We start from the raw sequence: 14,646 nt of genomic DNA on the forward strand, positions 1-14,646 counted from the left end.
AGAAGTCTCAATACCATTACAGTTTATTTACTTATCTATTTTATTTAATTATTTTTCTTGTTTTTTGAAAACAACAACAGGACATTTTTGGTTTCCTTGTGGGATTTTTTTGTTATTGGCCTAAGCAATTCTGTTCTCCCTCAGTAGTGGTTTCTTTGCTGCAATTTGACCATGAAAGCCTGATTCACGAAGTCTCATCCGGACAGCTGATGTTGATATGTGTCTGCTACCTGGATTTTAGACTCTAATCTGAGGCACTGTTAATTGGTGTTTTCTGAGGCTGGTAACTCTAATGAACTTATCCTCCAGCAGAGGTAAGGTCTTCCTTCCCTGGGACAGTCCTCATGAGATCCAGTATAATATAGAATAGTGCAGTTGTCCAATAGGGCTATTTACTATATACCAACACTACCAACACAACACAGTTGATGGTCTCAAACACATTAAGAAGGCTAGTAATTCCACTAATTAACTTTGCAGCTGTTAATTGAAAAGCATTCCAGGTGACTAGATCATGATGCTGGTCAAGATAATGCCAATATTGTGCAAAACTGTCAAGATAAATGGTGGCTACTTTGAAGAATGTAAAATATTAAATGACTCATGTCAAAATGAGAGAAAAGAAAGACCTATTAATATATATGTGTGCGTGTGTGTGTGTGTGTGTTTGTGTGTGTGTGTGTGTGTGTGTGTGTGTGTATAGTTTATCATTATAATTATTAATTTGTATATATAAGTAGTTTCTAATATTAAGTTTGTGAGAAGGAGTAAAAGTGTAGTATTTAATTTTTCACCTTTCACTTCTGCCTAACATGTTACCTTTCTGACAAACACGGGCACAGGTCATCAGAGCGCTGCGGTGCAGCAGCACCACCTGGCGGTCAGGGGTGGGACCAGCCTCTGCTCTGTGTACACTAGCACAGTTGAAGATGGCGACTGGAGTCCTTCAGAGAGTCAGCGGAGGCTTGGCTCGGGCTAAGGGCAGGGCCCACTCGGCCGGACAGCTTGTCCTCTGGAGCAGGTGGGCGGTCATCAGTGTGCAGGGCTCAGTGTTTACGGGTGTGCTGTCTGTAGTTGGCTGTTGTGTGTTTTTTTATCAGCAGGTCTCTGAAGTGGCTACGATGAGCCTGGGGAAGCTAGCCCGTTAACTGCTAGCCAGTCCTCAGTGGCCTTAAGCTTTAACTTAAACCAGAAACTGCACTTTAACATTATTTATTCCGGGGTATTTCAGATTAACGCTACGCGTGTTTCCTGGTGAAGGTGAAAGAATACAAGTTTCTGTCATCTTTTGTCAGTGAGCATCTCAAATGCTCAAGGTCAATTTGATACTTTATCTTTATTGCCAAGTTGAATGTGTCTGCCCTCTGATAGGTGCTTTATATGAGCCATACTCTTACATACTGTTGCCTGCAGTAATTCATATACATCACTATCATTGTGTGTGTGTTATGTACCTCAGAGGAGCGGACATGTCAAGCTCGGTCTGTATTTTGATTAGCTTACTGTAAAATATTGTCCTACAACAGCTTTCAAATTAAAGTGTAACCATATTCATAATAAATAAATTGCACATGCAAAGACACAAAGAAGGAATGAGACTTTCTCAAACTCATGCAGTTGATCATCATGACATGTCTGTGTTTGCAGAGGGTTTGCAACATCAAGCAGCAGAAACCGGGAGGACAGCTGGTTTAAATCACTGTTTGTGAGGAAGGTTGATCCAAGGAAAGATGCTCACTCCAACCTACTGACCAAAAATGAGGAGAGTAACCTCTACAAAATTCAGTGTAAGTTGCTTTCTCTATATTTACACTTAAACCACGACAAACCCTTACGCCTAAAATAATGATGAGATTGTTTTCAAACACAAACTTTCTTTTCAGTCCACAATGTGAAACCAGAGTGCCTGGAAGCATACAACAAACTCTGGTGAGTGTTATTTCACATTATTGTCAAATCACGTATACTTTCATTAACATTAATTCAGTTAATTCGTTCAGCAGATGTAGTGTCAACAGTAGTAGTGTGAGATCAGGACAACCTAAGTACAGCGTTGTGCAGTATTGAGTAAAAATAGTCTGGAGCAGTCTATTCCTGTGAGGTGGTCCGACCAACCTTGCTCATACCTAAGATGCCAGGAGGCCATTTGCTTGTAGTTAGGGACTAACTTGGGACTCGCAACATTAAACAGAAAACATATGACCAGAAAACATGTGATTGTTATTTAGATTTGGTAGTTGGAAAATAACTTCTTCAGGGGACTTGACTGCAGATATGAATCCAGTGTCAAATGCACTAATAATCTATGTGCTGTATTTCAGTATTTGATCCAGGTGTCCAGCTGAAATTAATTTGTTTTCTTATTCATCACAGTGAGGATGTTTTGCCCTCCATCCATGCTGATAAGTACTACCCCTGTGAGCTAGTGGGAACCTGGAATACCTGGTATGGAGAACAAGACCAGGCTGGTAGGATTACTAGTATTAACATTTGCTGTATAACAGATCAGGGGTCTGCACTGTTTTCAAATCAGCAGGCATGCTATACTATATATCCGTCCTCATGCAAGTATGATTATTAGGAATTTATGATGTATGTATCCGGTTAAAAGTTGTTGTATTTTTAAACCTGTAGAAGCTATAGCTCCACCCTAAATGAGCATTCCTGATTTCCAGGGTCAGTATTTCTCATATTCTTGTTGCACAATTACGTTATATTACATGAATTATTGCATTATTTATTGACCAGAAGTACGATTCATTACAGAATTATTGGCTTGATAGTGAACAAAACACAAACAAGACTTATCCACCAAGCCAGATATCCATGAAACATAATAATGATATAACCTGTTCAGACTAACAAACACTTCTTGTGAATTTCCTCCTAACCCTAACGATCTTTAATTATCAAGATGTAGCAGCACTTTCAGACAAATCGAGTACACAGAGTCTGAGGCCTGGAGTAATGTTTATTTTAATTATATTATTTAATGATCCTGCTTTTAATATATTTGCTTTCTCTGTAGTTCACCTGTGGCGTTACAGAGGTGGATACCCCGCTCTAACAGAGGTGATGAACAAGCTCAGACAGAACAAGGTAAAGACTCCTTCGCAAGCATCTTGTTTGTGTCACCTGTGTATAACGCTTTAGTCGGAGAGCCATCAGTCCAAGTAAAGTTTATCGATTGGTGTCCGTCCACTGGCAGGAGTTCACGGCGTACAGGAAGGAGCGGGGTAAGATGCTGTTGTCTCGCAGGAACCAGCTTCTCTTGGAGTTCAGCTTCTGGAACGAGCCTGTACCCCGAGAGGGCCCCAACATCTATGAGCTCAGGTCCTACCAGCTCAGGGTAAGTACCAGAGCCAGGGTTTATCTTATCATTAGCGGTGTAGTTGATGATAGCGACAGATTTATGAGCTAAGTCATGCCTCATGTCTGATTTGGCCCACGCCTTTGCTTTACGAAACATAATCAGCTCTTCTACCAAGAAACCCAAACACTGATTAAACTTAAAAAACTCACATGGATGTAACAGCTTATACTAAGTTAATTTCTCTTTATTTTCAGTTTTATTTATTCAGCCCAAAGTCACAAATTTGCCTCGAAGGGCTTTACCAATCTGTAAAACATACAACACCCTCTATCTTTAGACTGCTGGTTCAGATAAAGGACTTTCATTACGATCTAAATGATGGAGCTCATGATCTGAATCTTTTTCTAAACTTTTGTACACATAATATATCCACCTGACAAATCACTCGGTTTTCGCATCATCCTAACTTCACATTGTGAAGTGTACACTTGGTTCAAGGCTAAAAGTCATCTGCACAGCATGTTGTTGCAGGAAGGGGGAACATTACTCTTTCACTTTCCTAGCTCACGTTTTCCCACTTAAACGGATGATCTCCTGGTCACATGCTTTACTTATGTGACCTCTAAATTGCCTCCACCCTCACAGGAATACCGTATAACATGTAACGACCCCGTCAGGATGACAGTGGTGGTGGACAGTCTCCACTTGTGCTATTTTTTTTCCAACCGGGTCACTCATAAACAATTTATACCTACTTATGGACTCCTCGCTGAAATTGGCAATCCAGTGGCACATGACTTTAGCCTGGATCAATGGTTGGATTGAAATCAGTCTTAGTCCAACGTAATGCTTGATACACCCTCCGCCAGTTGCAGATTTAAGTCGTACTTTGTAAGGCAAAACTTTCTAGATAAGCGCTCCCTGGGACACGTGATGAATGCAGGCTATTATCCCTCATCACAGACTCAGATTACATCTTAGAAACAGCAGGACATTTGTTGCCTTAAGCACCAGACAATGATTGAGGAAGCCTTCGGGCGTAGTTATTATTGCAGCTTATCTTCACAATGACAAAATACCTGAGTTACGTCTTTATCACTCATTTGTGTTAATACGTTTATTCTGGAAAGAAGAAGAAAGTGTGATACCCATCTGCAGTTTGGAAAACTCAGAATTATATATGTCTTAATGTAATAAAGAATCCTGTGTTTTCTTTCCTGCAGCCAGGAACCATGATCGAGTGGGGTAATTACTGGTAAGGCAGCCTGAATTCATTTGATTCACTGAACTGTAGTTACAGAACAGTTGCACTACATGAAACCTTCCTCATCACACTGTCATTAATAAGAGCTATTCCACAGAGAGGCCCTATTTTGAAGCTGTACTGTCATGCTCTCAAGCCAAGACCCAAAATCAAGTGCAATATTATGTACACTGCAAATGTGTGTCTGTAATAGTTGTGTATAATGTGCCTGGAAGGATCCACTGCATGGTCTGACCGAGCCAACAGGTCAGCATTTATCAGTTTGTGCAACACAGTTGATTGTAATTGATTAAAATGAAGATGTGAGCTTTCTCCACACGACTTAGTTTACCATAGACTTTTTTTTCCTCTGATGGCTCTGTAATGGATTTCTGTGTTGGTCTTTGTACTTGTATGACCATTTTTTCAGTTGTTACTAAGTCCACTGGATTACATATCACTATATGTTTTTGGCTGCAAAAAATACTACTGACTTATACTGTCAAATCTTCCATATCTTTTTCCAGTTAACAGATTTGTAGTGATCCCTAAGCATCACGTGCACCATTTTAAATGAAAATATGACATAAAACCCCTGAATAATATCTAGTAGCTTTTCTGTTTTGAGTTTTCAAGTTTCCATCCTTAAAAAAGCATAGATGTGATTTGAAATAATCATAGGGGGAAAAAATTACGTTGGATGAAAAGACCACGCTAAGACAAGTTCATCTTTTCCTAAAGCCGGTTATTTTCTTATGTTTGCGTTTATGTTTACTTTAACCAAGCTTAATTTGAACAAACCTCTGTAGTCATGCAGATAATGCCAGTAAAGCAATTTAAGGCAATTTCAATATAATTTGTGGAATTGAAGGCTTTAAATCCAAGTTCAAGTTACAACAACATGAAGAACTGAGGCTGTATAGTTTTGTATCCAGACAGTGATTATGATTTGAATAAGTGCATGTTTGCTTTGGGACAGTGCGTAATGGATTTTAAACATCTCCCTCACCTCAGTCCACTTATTTCACATAGACTTGGCCAGTGTTAAGATTCATAGACATACATACAGTAAGTTATGGCCTCACATCTAATGTTTGGACGTAATGTTGCAAAGGATAATCACAGTTATGGAAGACAATTGCCATCCAGCTTATGTTACCAAACAGACAAAGTGTAATTGTGTAAATTAAAGACAGTCCAGAGTAAATTCAAAGATGATGTTGAAATCCTTGTTTGAGGACTGGTCAAATATCTTGTGCGTGCAGGGCCGGTTTTGTTATGCCAGATGAAGCCTTGGTGTTTTTGGCCTGTGTTGTGACTGGAGTTGTTTTTGTCTGCAGGGCCAGGGCCATTGGATACCGCCAGCACAACAGAGAGGCTGTGGGAGGGTTTTTCTCACAGATCGGCAACCTCTATATGGTTCATCACCTCTGGGGTACGGTCAAATACCAGCTTTCGCAGAATTACATGCTGACAGTGTCAAAATTATTAGCTTCTTCAATATTCATGTTGCTCCATGTCTGCAAGAATAATACTTATACATGCAAGTGTTTCATAAAACCTTCACAACAACTTTGTATATTTTAAGGTCAAAAGATGTTGACATCTGAATTCTGCTGCAACCACATGTCCAGAAATATCTGTTATTTGTGTTATTGTTGTTATACATGTGTGTGATTTGTTGATCTCAGCTTACAAAGACCTGCAGTCCAGAGAAAACACGAGGAATGGTGCCTGGCAGCAGGAGGGCTGGCACGAGGTGGTGTATTACACAGGTGAGCGATAAATAAAATCCTTTTTCAAACACTAAGTGCTGATGAGAACTCATGTTTGTGTCACTGCAGATTTTCAAAGTCTTTTTCTCCATTCTTTTGGCATTTACATCATTTGTCTTGAGTAACAACATACTGAACTTTTTTTATCACTTTTAGACCCTGTTGAAGCTGATCAATATCAAACAGACTTTAAACTATGAGGACACACTAAATCAGTTCTAAATCTGTTGTTTCACCTTTCTGCAGTTCCTCTCATTCAGCATATGGATTCCAGGATTATGATCCCGACGAAGGCTTCCCCGCTGCAGTGAAGTGAGAAGTGAGCTGGAAGCTGAAATCAAGTGGCACCCTTTCGAATGTTAACATCCATCCAGAGCATTACTATCATGGTTTCAACCTCCTGTCACAGTGCTGCCAGACAACATCCCTTATTCTTTTTCCCTTAATTCTTTTTTTGTCTTTGCTTCAATACTTCAAGATGTCACAAAGTCAGAGGAGGTAACAATGCCTACCATGTATTTGGAATTAAAAAAAGTCCAAGCCACTTAAAGCCCTTGACAACAGACAACCTTCTTTTTTTTTCTTTTGGGTACTGGGGCAGGATGAGTAAATTTGGCCAATTTAAACTTCCTGATGTTCGTTACATCCAACGTCTTGTACCACATTAAACGCTGGTCCATAAAGAGAACTCATCTCTAAGTTTAGAACCAACCAAAGTTACTTGAAAAGGCGAGCAGCTATATATAGTGTAAGTGTGGGAACTGATATTAATAAAAATAGTACTGCTGAAGCTCACTACACAATGCAGTGGCTGTTTATTTATTTAATGTAAATTTGGAATACTTGTATTATCTACATGTGCTGAGTAAGTGGCACTTAGATGTAAGCCATGCCATTGCTGAGTGAAGTGAGAGAAAGCCTCTGTATACTCATGAAAACTGTATATCTGCCTCAAATAATGATGATGATGATGATAATAGAGTACAACATGGTGTAAAATGTAAACCTCAGAATTTTATAATTGTGGTCCATTATACATTGAACATTTTTTTTTTTTTTTTGCAAACTACTCCTTTCAGTTGCTTTTTCCAGATGTTCCTGAGTTCTCTGTCATGGTGATATTGATGTTTCATGGTGCTGTGTTTGTAACTATGGCTTCTACTTTTTTCTTGTGAAGACAGCATGCCTGATTTTAAAAACTTTTTATCTAACCTGTTTTAAAGGGGCATAACTATCATCTATGATAATAATAAATGTTATCTATCATTGGCTGAGAGGCCAGTCATGTTGCTGCATACTGTAATATCAGAGATTTTATTGTGAAAGGAAGCATGTTTATCTTGTCTTTCCGTTCATGGAATCATAGGAAACAGTGTGGAGGGAAGGACAGCAGCGCCAACACAGAATAAAGTCGTTCAAACAACATCTTTGGCAGCACGTTTTTATTTTTAATGCTGACGTTCTTCACGGGACTGAAGTCACCACACTCACTGACACATCTGGTTACAGTTCTTAGTACCTATACAAAATTAAAACATTTCTAATGCTCATTGCACATGCCATTATATGCAGGAGCTGTATTAGATTACCTAAAGGCTTTGATGCAAAAAGTGCAAAAACACTAAAATCTTCTTCTTAACCCTCCACATAGACAGTGTTTGGTTATTCTTGTAGTATCTTCTAGTATAAAAAAATCAATAAGGCAACATCCCCATGAAGGTAAAATTGGTGTCACTAGTGTAAACATTTTTCATTATAAAAATCTAAAAGTCTATGGAAAAATGTGCTCTGGATAAAACTATCAGAGTCACACCCTTAGGTGCAAATATAAAATGTTAAAATTAGTAGTTACTATTCTTTTAGCATCTTTAGATCTTCTCCATTTCTTTTAGTAGCTCCCCAAAACTTGTAACGTACCACGAACACCTCTCCTTTACCTGCGGCCTCACAACGTTCCCACCAAATCCAATGAAAGCACTCTGAGGATGAAAGAAATAATACTTTAACCACACTGTAGCTCCAATATGCGTATTAACCAGCTGTCAAATATTTATGTGCACACTTGAAACTGACAACATACAGCATAAGGTGCAACACTTACAGCAGGAGGGCAGGCCTCTAGATCAGTGGCTCCATCTCCGATCATCACAACAGTCTTGAAGCCATACTGTTCCTTCAGCATGCTGATGACCTTTCCTTTTCCACCACTCTCAGCTGTGGGCTGGCTCTCATCAAAACCAGCATACTCTCCTGGAAAACACATCATTTAATTAAGAAATGTAGGATGATGCCAAAGAACAAGCTGACAGGAGATTTCTGATAGGAAACACAAAATGCCATTTTTGATATTATTAGGTAGAGGATTCAGGCCTTGTACTGAATTGTTTCATAGTCATTACAAAACTCCACTCTTGTAAGAACAGAGAAAAGTCACTAACAGCTCTTACCAGTGAAGTAGAACTTGAGCCGGTTGGCATAGACGTGATGCAGAGGAATGTTTAGCTGAGTGGCCACATGTTCAACAATGCAGCGGAAGCCCCCTGAAATGAGGAACACCTTTATGTTGCGCTGGTGCAGACGGTCCACAAGCTCCCTGGATGAAGACAAATGGACATTTAGCAACACTCAAATTAGAAGCATTTTTTTCTTACATTTTTGTGTAACAGGCAATAGTAAGATCTCATTTGGACCAAGAGGCCTCATCTATCAACTACATCTGAGCAAACCATCATTCCACACGTTTATGACTGGATCTGATTAATTACACATCTTTGCATATGAACAAAGGAGCAGGACAGGCTTATAATGATAAACACATGCATAGCATTTAATGCCAGGACTCTCATATTTGGAAGATGACATTAGTCTCATGCCTAATAAAGAAGGTGTATAAACTGCCAACAAAATGTCTGCCATGTCAGCAACCATGATAGTTAAATACAAACAGACAGCTCATTTATGCTCATAGTAGAAAGTGTTTTGTAGAGTTTCAGACACTGGATGGCCATCCTGTGTTGGACAGTTTGGTGCCTAAATCACCTGCTTTTTATTTTCTTGTATAAACCACTTCCAGAGACCATGACTTTAGACTATGACTTCAAAATACTATAATATATAGTATAATAATATTGTACTTGCTGTTCTTAAATGGCCACAACAATTAACAAGTTCTGTTTCCTTATAAACAGAGGATAGGATTGTTTAGCACAAATGGTCAGTTTAGGTGATTAGTTTGTGGACATTAAATCCCCAATCAAAGACCAAAACCAATGTTTCCGTATTGAGTGGAATACAAAGTCACTACGTTACTCAAATAAACAAAATGTTGGCATGCTCACCTGATACCTGGAGTCAGCTGAGGTGGGTGGTCTGTTATCAGTTTGTTCACTTGTTCTCTGGAACATCGGATGATGGAAAGACGCTCAGTCAGGGCTGTTTTAAAAGTCATTGAGCCGCCCATAGCTTTGCGAGTCCTGATATGTGAAAGTAAAACAGCATGGTTTAACATCTGGAACAAATCCAGTAACATCAAATATCAACATGAAACTTCTCCTTTCAGTACAACAGTGCAGATAAATAATTTAAAAGTATTTGTTTTCCCATTTGATGTAATGTTGAGAGCATTTATACACATACATTTCAGTGACTGCATCCCCCACACCACAGAATTTGGCCAGTTCATCAATGCCTTCCTCTTTGATGACGGTGCTGTCCACATCGAAACAGACAGCGTCTGCTCTCCTGAAGAGCTCCTTGGTCTGTGAAAGTGTAGTCATCATGCTGGGCAGAAAAAAAGGATACAGTATGAGAGGCTCAAATACAACAGAACCAGTTCAACAGGAATTACAGGTCTGATGGCACAGATTTGTTATTCTCAAAGAACTTTATTAAACTAGGTGTTGCAGGTAAACAGCAAGTGCAAAAATACCTTGTGTGAACAACTCAGCTACAGATGAAATGTATTGTTTGACGTAAAAAATCAGCTCACAGAAAAATGGCTTTTTGCTTGTTATTCTGATTTATGAATATAAAACATGGAAAACATAAATCAAATTAAATAAAGCTGAGCAAGAGGAATTCCTATGATCAACAGTGAATCCAAACAATACATTTCTGAAATGAATGGTATGATTAGCAATAAATTGTTACTCCACAGAAATGTTACTCCAAAACAGTTGGATAGATGGATGGATCAGGTGAATTGCATTATTACAGCAGCCTACACAACAGCAAAAAATTGGCTCATTAACAACACATTATTATCAATAACGTGAAAAATAAAGTTATGGAGTAGGAATAAAGAAGACAATACAGAGATAAAAATGTCCTAAAACTACAGTAGAAGTAGTCGTGGGAACACTCTGACACAGACACTCTGACACTCCCTACAAAAGCTACAACTTACATCAGTTTCTTTCTTACATTTCTGGATAAAACCTTTGAAGCATTTTAAAGGATTATCTCTTTGACTTTGTTATTAAAATCAATAGGATGTGGCAACATAAGGAAGTCATCTGAGAGCAAATCTAATTGTCATTATCAGGGTCCCGAGATGGATTTGCTGGTTTAACGTGAGGTCTGTGATATTGCAGAGCAGCTGCCTGATTTCATTGTTTAACTAAGCCCTGTATGCAGTGAATGTCTTCAATCCAAACACATCCATTGACTGAAATACCTATGTGCAAACGTTTCTGCATCGACGGAGCTCATCTCATCAAATAATCACATGTCCGTTGATGTGAGAAAAAATGGGTTACATAAAGCAATCTGCCTAAATAAACCATACTGGAGGCCGTTAAGGACATACTCTGCCTGTATTGCGTCACCCCAGACACACTACAGAGGACTAAGGCTGGCAAGCGAAACCCACAACAAACATGAAGACGATGAAAGCCGATCAACCGAGCCGATTCTGCGGGTCTTGCGTTGCGGTTGCTCGCTGCTGCAAAACACTGGCATAACGGTGTCACAGCTTTACGTTACAAATGACCGTTAACGGTTCCCGAGAGGATGCTACCTGTCCGGTGTGGTCAGCTTCTCTTGATTTTAGAGCTTTCAACACCTGTTCAACTGTCCAGTGTGAGAAACTACTCATGTTGCAGGCCAGGCTCGTGTCTTAAAAAACATTTATTTACAACATTATATATACTAAATATACTCAGGTTGTCTTCTGGTACTTACTGGTAAGGGCAACGTCGATGCAGCAGTAACAGCAGCTCCAGTATTAGCCAGCTTCTCTCTGTGGGCTCACCGATGAGGAAGTGGAGCGCTCACTGCGGAACCAATCACAGTCAAGCCGGTGAGGGACCGCCCACTAGCCTTTGGTCCGATTCCTTGACAACAGTAACGGTCAGTTAACGGCCAATATATGCTACTATGAAATGTGTCTCAGCAGGGTTACATTTTATCTGCTATCCTTGTAGTAAATTTAATTTTAAACAGGGGTGTAGTGCGAATAGTTCTTAAAGGCATCATGTTAATAGGCTGTAAATAAAAAAAGCAAATATGTTTGTAAAAGAAATCATGGTTAAAACTGTTTTAAAAGCGAGGAGAGGGGAATATTAGATACACAGCTGAATAAATTAGTTGGGATAATTGTGGCGCTGTCAAAGTGTTTTTCACATTCACATATCATTCAAGACATTTAAGAAACACGCGCGCGCGCACACACACACAGGGCTGAATGGAAAAGCCCTTTGAGATAACCAGGTTGAGATGCAATTAAATCTGAAATTAGGATCAGATAGCAGTAATAGTGGGATCATGAAAAAACTGGAATATTTTTAGAAAACACTGAAAGGAACACTGGAGGAAAAGTAGGACACTAAAGTACAATCTTAAAGAAAAGGTGGCATCTCCAAAGAAATGACTCTAGGAATACTTTCCAGGCCAGATGGTGGCAGTAATGGGCGCAAAATGCCACAAAACACCAGAAGAAGAAGGCAACCCAAGGCGAAGAAGAAGGAACGGAAGGCAGCTGACATCCCACGTTGTAGCCGCGGTGTGGAGCGTGGACAAGATGTCGCTCTAGATTGTCCTGGTTCGCTGGAAAACCTCACCTGGGTCCAAAGGAAATGTGAGTTTGAACGTCAGGACATTTCACTTCAGTGAGCAGCCTAAAGGTCTTCGATTAGCTTTACGATATACACGTGAGGAGAAGTTAACTTGTGTAGCCTAGAAAGCATGTGGTCCACATGCAGGAGTCTAGCTAACGGTATGACAGGCCACTGTAAATGCAGGGACATGTTATTAGGATGGATCAGATGTTTCAGTGTGGTCTGCAACAGAAATCAAGCTTCTGTGAATCGTGCAGTGTGTGTCGTGCAGTCAGTGCAACATATTCTAAGAATAGCTCAAGGCCCCGATGTCTGCAGGGAAACTTAGACAGCCATTCTGAATGTGTACATAAATAAGATTATGCTCACAGTTGTGTTAAATATTTGTTCATCTGTTTTGTGGTGAAATCACAGGATCACTTCGGAGGAAATGACCTCCAACCTACTCATCATGGAGGAGCCCCAATCCTCAAACATACAGACCATGTGGCAGAGGTGAGGAGGAGCAGACAGTCACTATATCATTACATAGGGGGGGAAGTGTGCTGTGTTTGTGGAGACAGGAAGGTTAATGACAAAGCAAAGCTACATTTCATAGAAAGTAATTGTGGCATTTTGCCTGCTTCCCAGGCTGTCGAGTTAAGAATATGGTCTATGGACTTTTCTGTAGCCAGACCACCAGTGCTTGCAATGGTATAAATCTTTGGCCATTGTCTTGATTTTGAGCTGTTCAGCTCTTGAGTCAAAACCACTCTTTGCATGTTTTGTATGGACACAGATCTCTTCAGCCCAAATGTGGCCTCTGGTCTTTGTCAGCTCCTCAGCCTCCATTATGTTTTCATAGCAGCAGCAGCTACAATGGCACCCAGTGGAGCGCATACCTCCACTAGGGCCAAACAGTCCCACATATGTCTGTGACATCCACATTATTAGTCATAGATCTCAACACCATAAATATGGGCTTAATGTGTAAAATTAACCTCCTGTCTGTCAGGGAGCTGGTGTGTCGGCTGCTGACGTGGAACTGATTCATGTTGCAGATGATCCTTGCGTGAAGATGGGATTGTTGATCCTTTATAGAGCCGGGAGGAGAAACGTGGAGAGGTAACTCATCGTTAGTAAAAAAAAAAAAAAAAAAAATCATGTTTTTGAATGCATGGCTGAATTCTGTGTTACTCTTGAAATAGTAAATGCAGTCAGACACCATGCTAAATTATTGGTTTCACACACTGACTCAACAACAGGAGAATAGTGCTGTTCATGTGCCTCATTCTTATGTCAGAGTGAATACAGCAATATGTTATCAGCTTGAATATGATAGTCTGTATATCCAAGGCTGCAACATTTATTTAGATATCTTATTCAGTTGATAATTTAGTTGAACAATGAGTGATTTCGTGTGTGTGTGTGTGTGTGTGTGTGTGTGTGTGTGTGTGTGTGTGTGTGTGTGTGTGTGTGTGTGTGTGTGTGTGTAAATGATGTATTATCTCCTAGCCTCTGTTCTGTTGTCTTTTTTTTGTTCCAGCATGTTTTGAAACGTTTATCTCTGGAGAAGTGCAGGCTGTGTGACGCTCAGTCAAACTGCTGGTCATCGCACACTGGCCCAAAGAAACAAGGTTGCTACGACTGACGCCCAGTCCGTGAAGAATGGCCCGGGGATGGTATGTTTGTGCAGTCACACTGTTACACAATGAAACGCAATGTGTTTGGAGTTGGAGTTGAGGCATGGCCGAATTCTGTTCCATCCGGTCAGTGGTGGATACAATCAGACACCATGCGAAAGTCTCGTCTCATTTCTGCTAAATGACCGGAGGAGTGCTGCTCTGAGCCTCCTCCAGCTGTGCAGGAATGAGTACAATGATGCATTCGGGAACTGCAGATGCTGCTGCTCTGCCTCTTGGTTTTAGATTGATTTGTCTTCTGTTTTGCTAGATTCTGCAGCACAACCACTGTCTGCTTTTGAAGCAGGGCTGTCGGAAAGCTTTGTCAACTACTCCGCCCATGGTAAGAACATGAAAATGTTAAATCAAAGTAATTATTATCATGCTGTGAGATCTTTTTAAAACTTACATTTTTTTGCTTTTTTCACCCGTAGCTCCATAATGGGAAGGTGCATCTTGTACGAGAAAATAACGCCCTCCCTGCCCTTGGATGAGTTTTATTAAAGATGTTGTGGATGTGAATGTACCTCTCTCTTTTATAATAAACTTCTTATAACTGTTCAGAACGGGTCTTGTGTAATTGGGCTTAGAATTGTTG

General features: G+C 40.0%; 2 protein-coding genes, 1 long non-coding RNA gene and 2 other non-coding genes across 6 annotated transcripts; 4 read left to right on the forward strand and 1 right to left on the reverse strand.

Moving 5' to 3' along the window:
- Positions 1–894: 894 nt before the first annotated feature.
- On the forward strand, positions 895–7,756 carry LOC130167596 (protein NipSnap homolog 2-like). The gene is made up of 10 exons (XM_056373935.1): positions 895–1,021; positions 1,648–1,787; positions 1,884–1,929; positions 2,374–2,468; positions 3,029–3,099; positions 3,209–3,349; positions 4,537–4,568; positions 5,897–5,991; positions 6,248–6,331; positions 6,578–7,756. Exons 1-10 carry the CDS (start codon positions 930–932, stop codon positions 6,640–6,642), a joined length of 861 nt encoding a protein of 286 aa, XP_056229910.1. The 5' UTR covers positions 895–929; the 3' UTR covers positions 6,643–7,756.
- psph (phosphoserine phosphatase) lies at positions 7,757–11,618 on the reverse strand. Its single transcript, XM_056373936.1, has 6 exons — positions 11,513–11,618; positions 9,968–10,111; positions 9,670–9,804; positions 8,779–8,924; positions 8,433–8,581; positions 7,757–8,310 (listed from the first exon to the last, which is right to left on the reverse strand). The coding sequence occupies exons 2-6, from the start codon at positions 10,108–10,110 to the stop codon at positions 8,200–8,202; spliced, it is 684 nt and encodes a 227-aa protein (XP_056229911.1). The 5' UTR covers position 10,111; positions 11,513–11,618; the 3' UTR covers positions 7,757–8,199.
- On the forward strand, positions 11,556–14,614 carry LOC130167598 (uncharacterized). Of its 2 annotated transcripts, none has more exons than XR_008827313.1 (7): positions 11,556–11,630; positions 12,220–12,407; positions 12,802–12,882; positions 13,382–13,491; positions 13,882–14,048; positions 14,320–14,391; positions 14,483–14,614. It is a non-coding gene; the product is annotated as an uncharacterized LOC130167598 (long non-coding RNA). The 2 variants fall into 2 exon arrangements; XR_008827312.1 differs by having other exon boundaries at positions 11,616–11,630; positions 13,913–14,048.
- On the forward strand, positions 13,542–13,682 carry LOC130168820 (small nucleolar RNA SNORA15). Its single transcript, XR_008827746.1, has one exon. It is a non-coding gene; the product is annotated as a small nucleolar RNA SNORA15 (small nucleolar RNA).
- LOC130168821 (small nucleolar RNA SNORA15) lies at positions 14,111–14,247 on the forward strand. The gene has a single exon (XR_008827747.1). It is a non-coding gene; the product is annotated as a small nucleolar RNA SNORA15 (small nucleolar RNA).
- Positions 14,615–14,646: the final 32 nt, after the last annotated feature.

The sequence above is a fragment of the Seriola aureovittata genome, chromosome 4 (genome assembly GCF_021018895.1).
Source record: "Seriola aureovittata isolate HTS-2021-v1 ecotype China chromosome 4, ASM2101889v1, whole genome shotgun sequence".
Lineage (NCBI taxonomy): Eukaryota > Metazoa > Chordata > Actinopteri > Carangiformes > Carangidae > Seriola > Seriola aureovittata.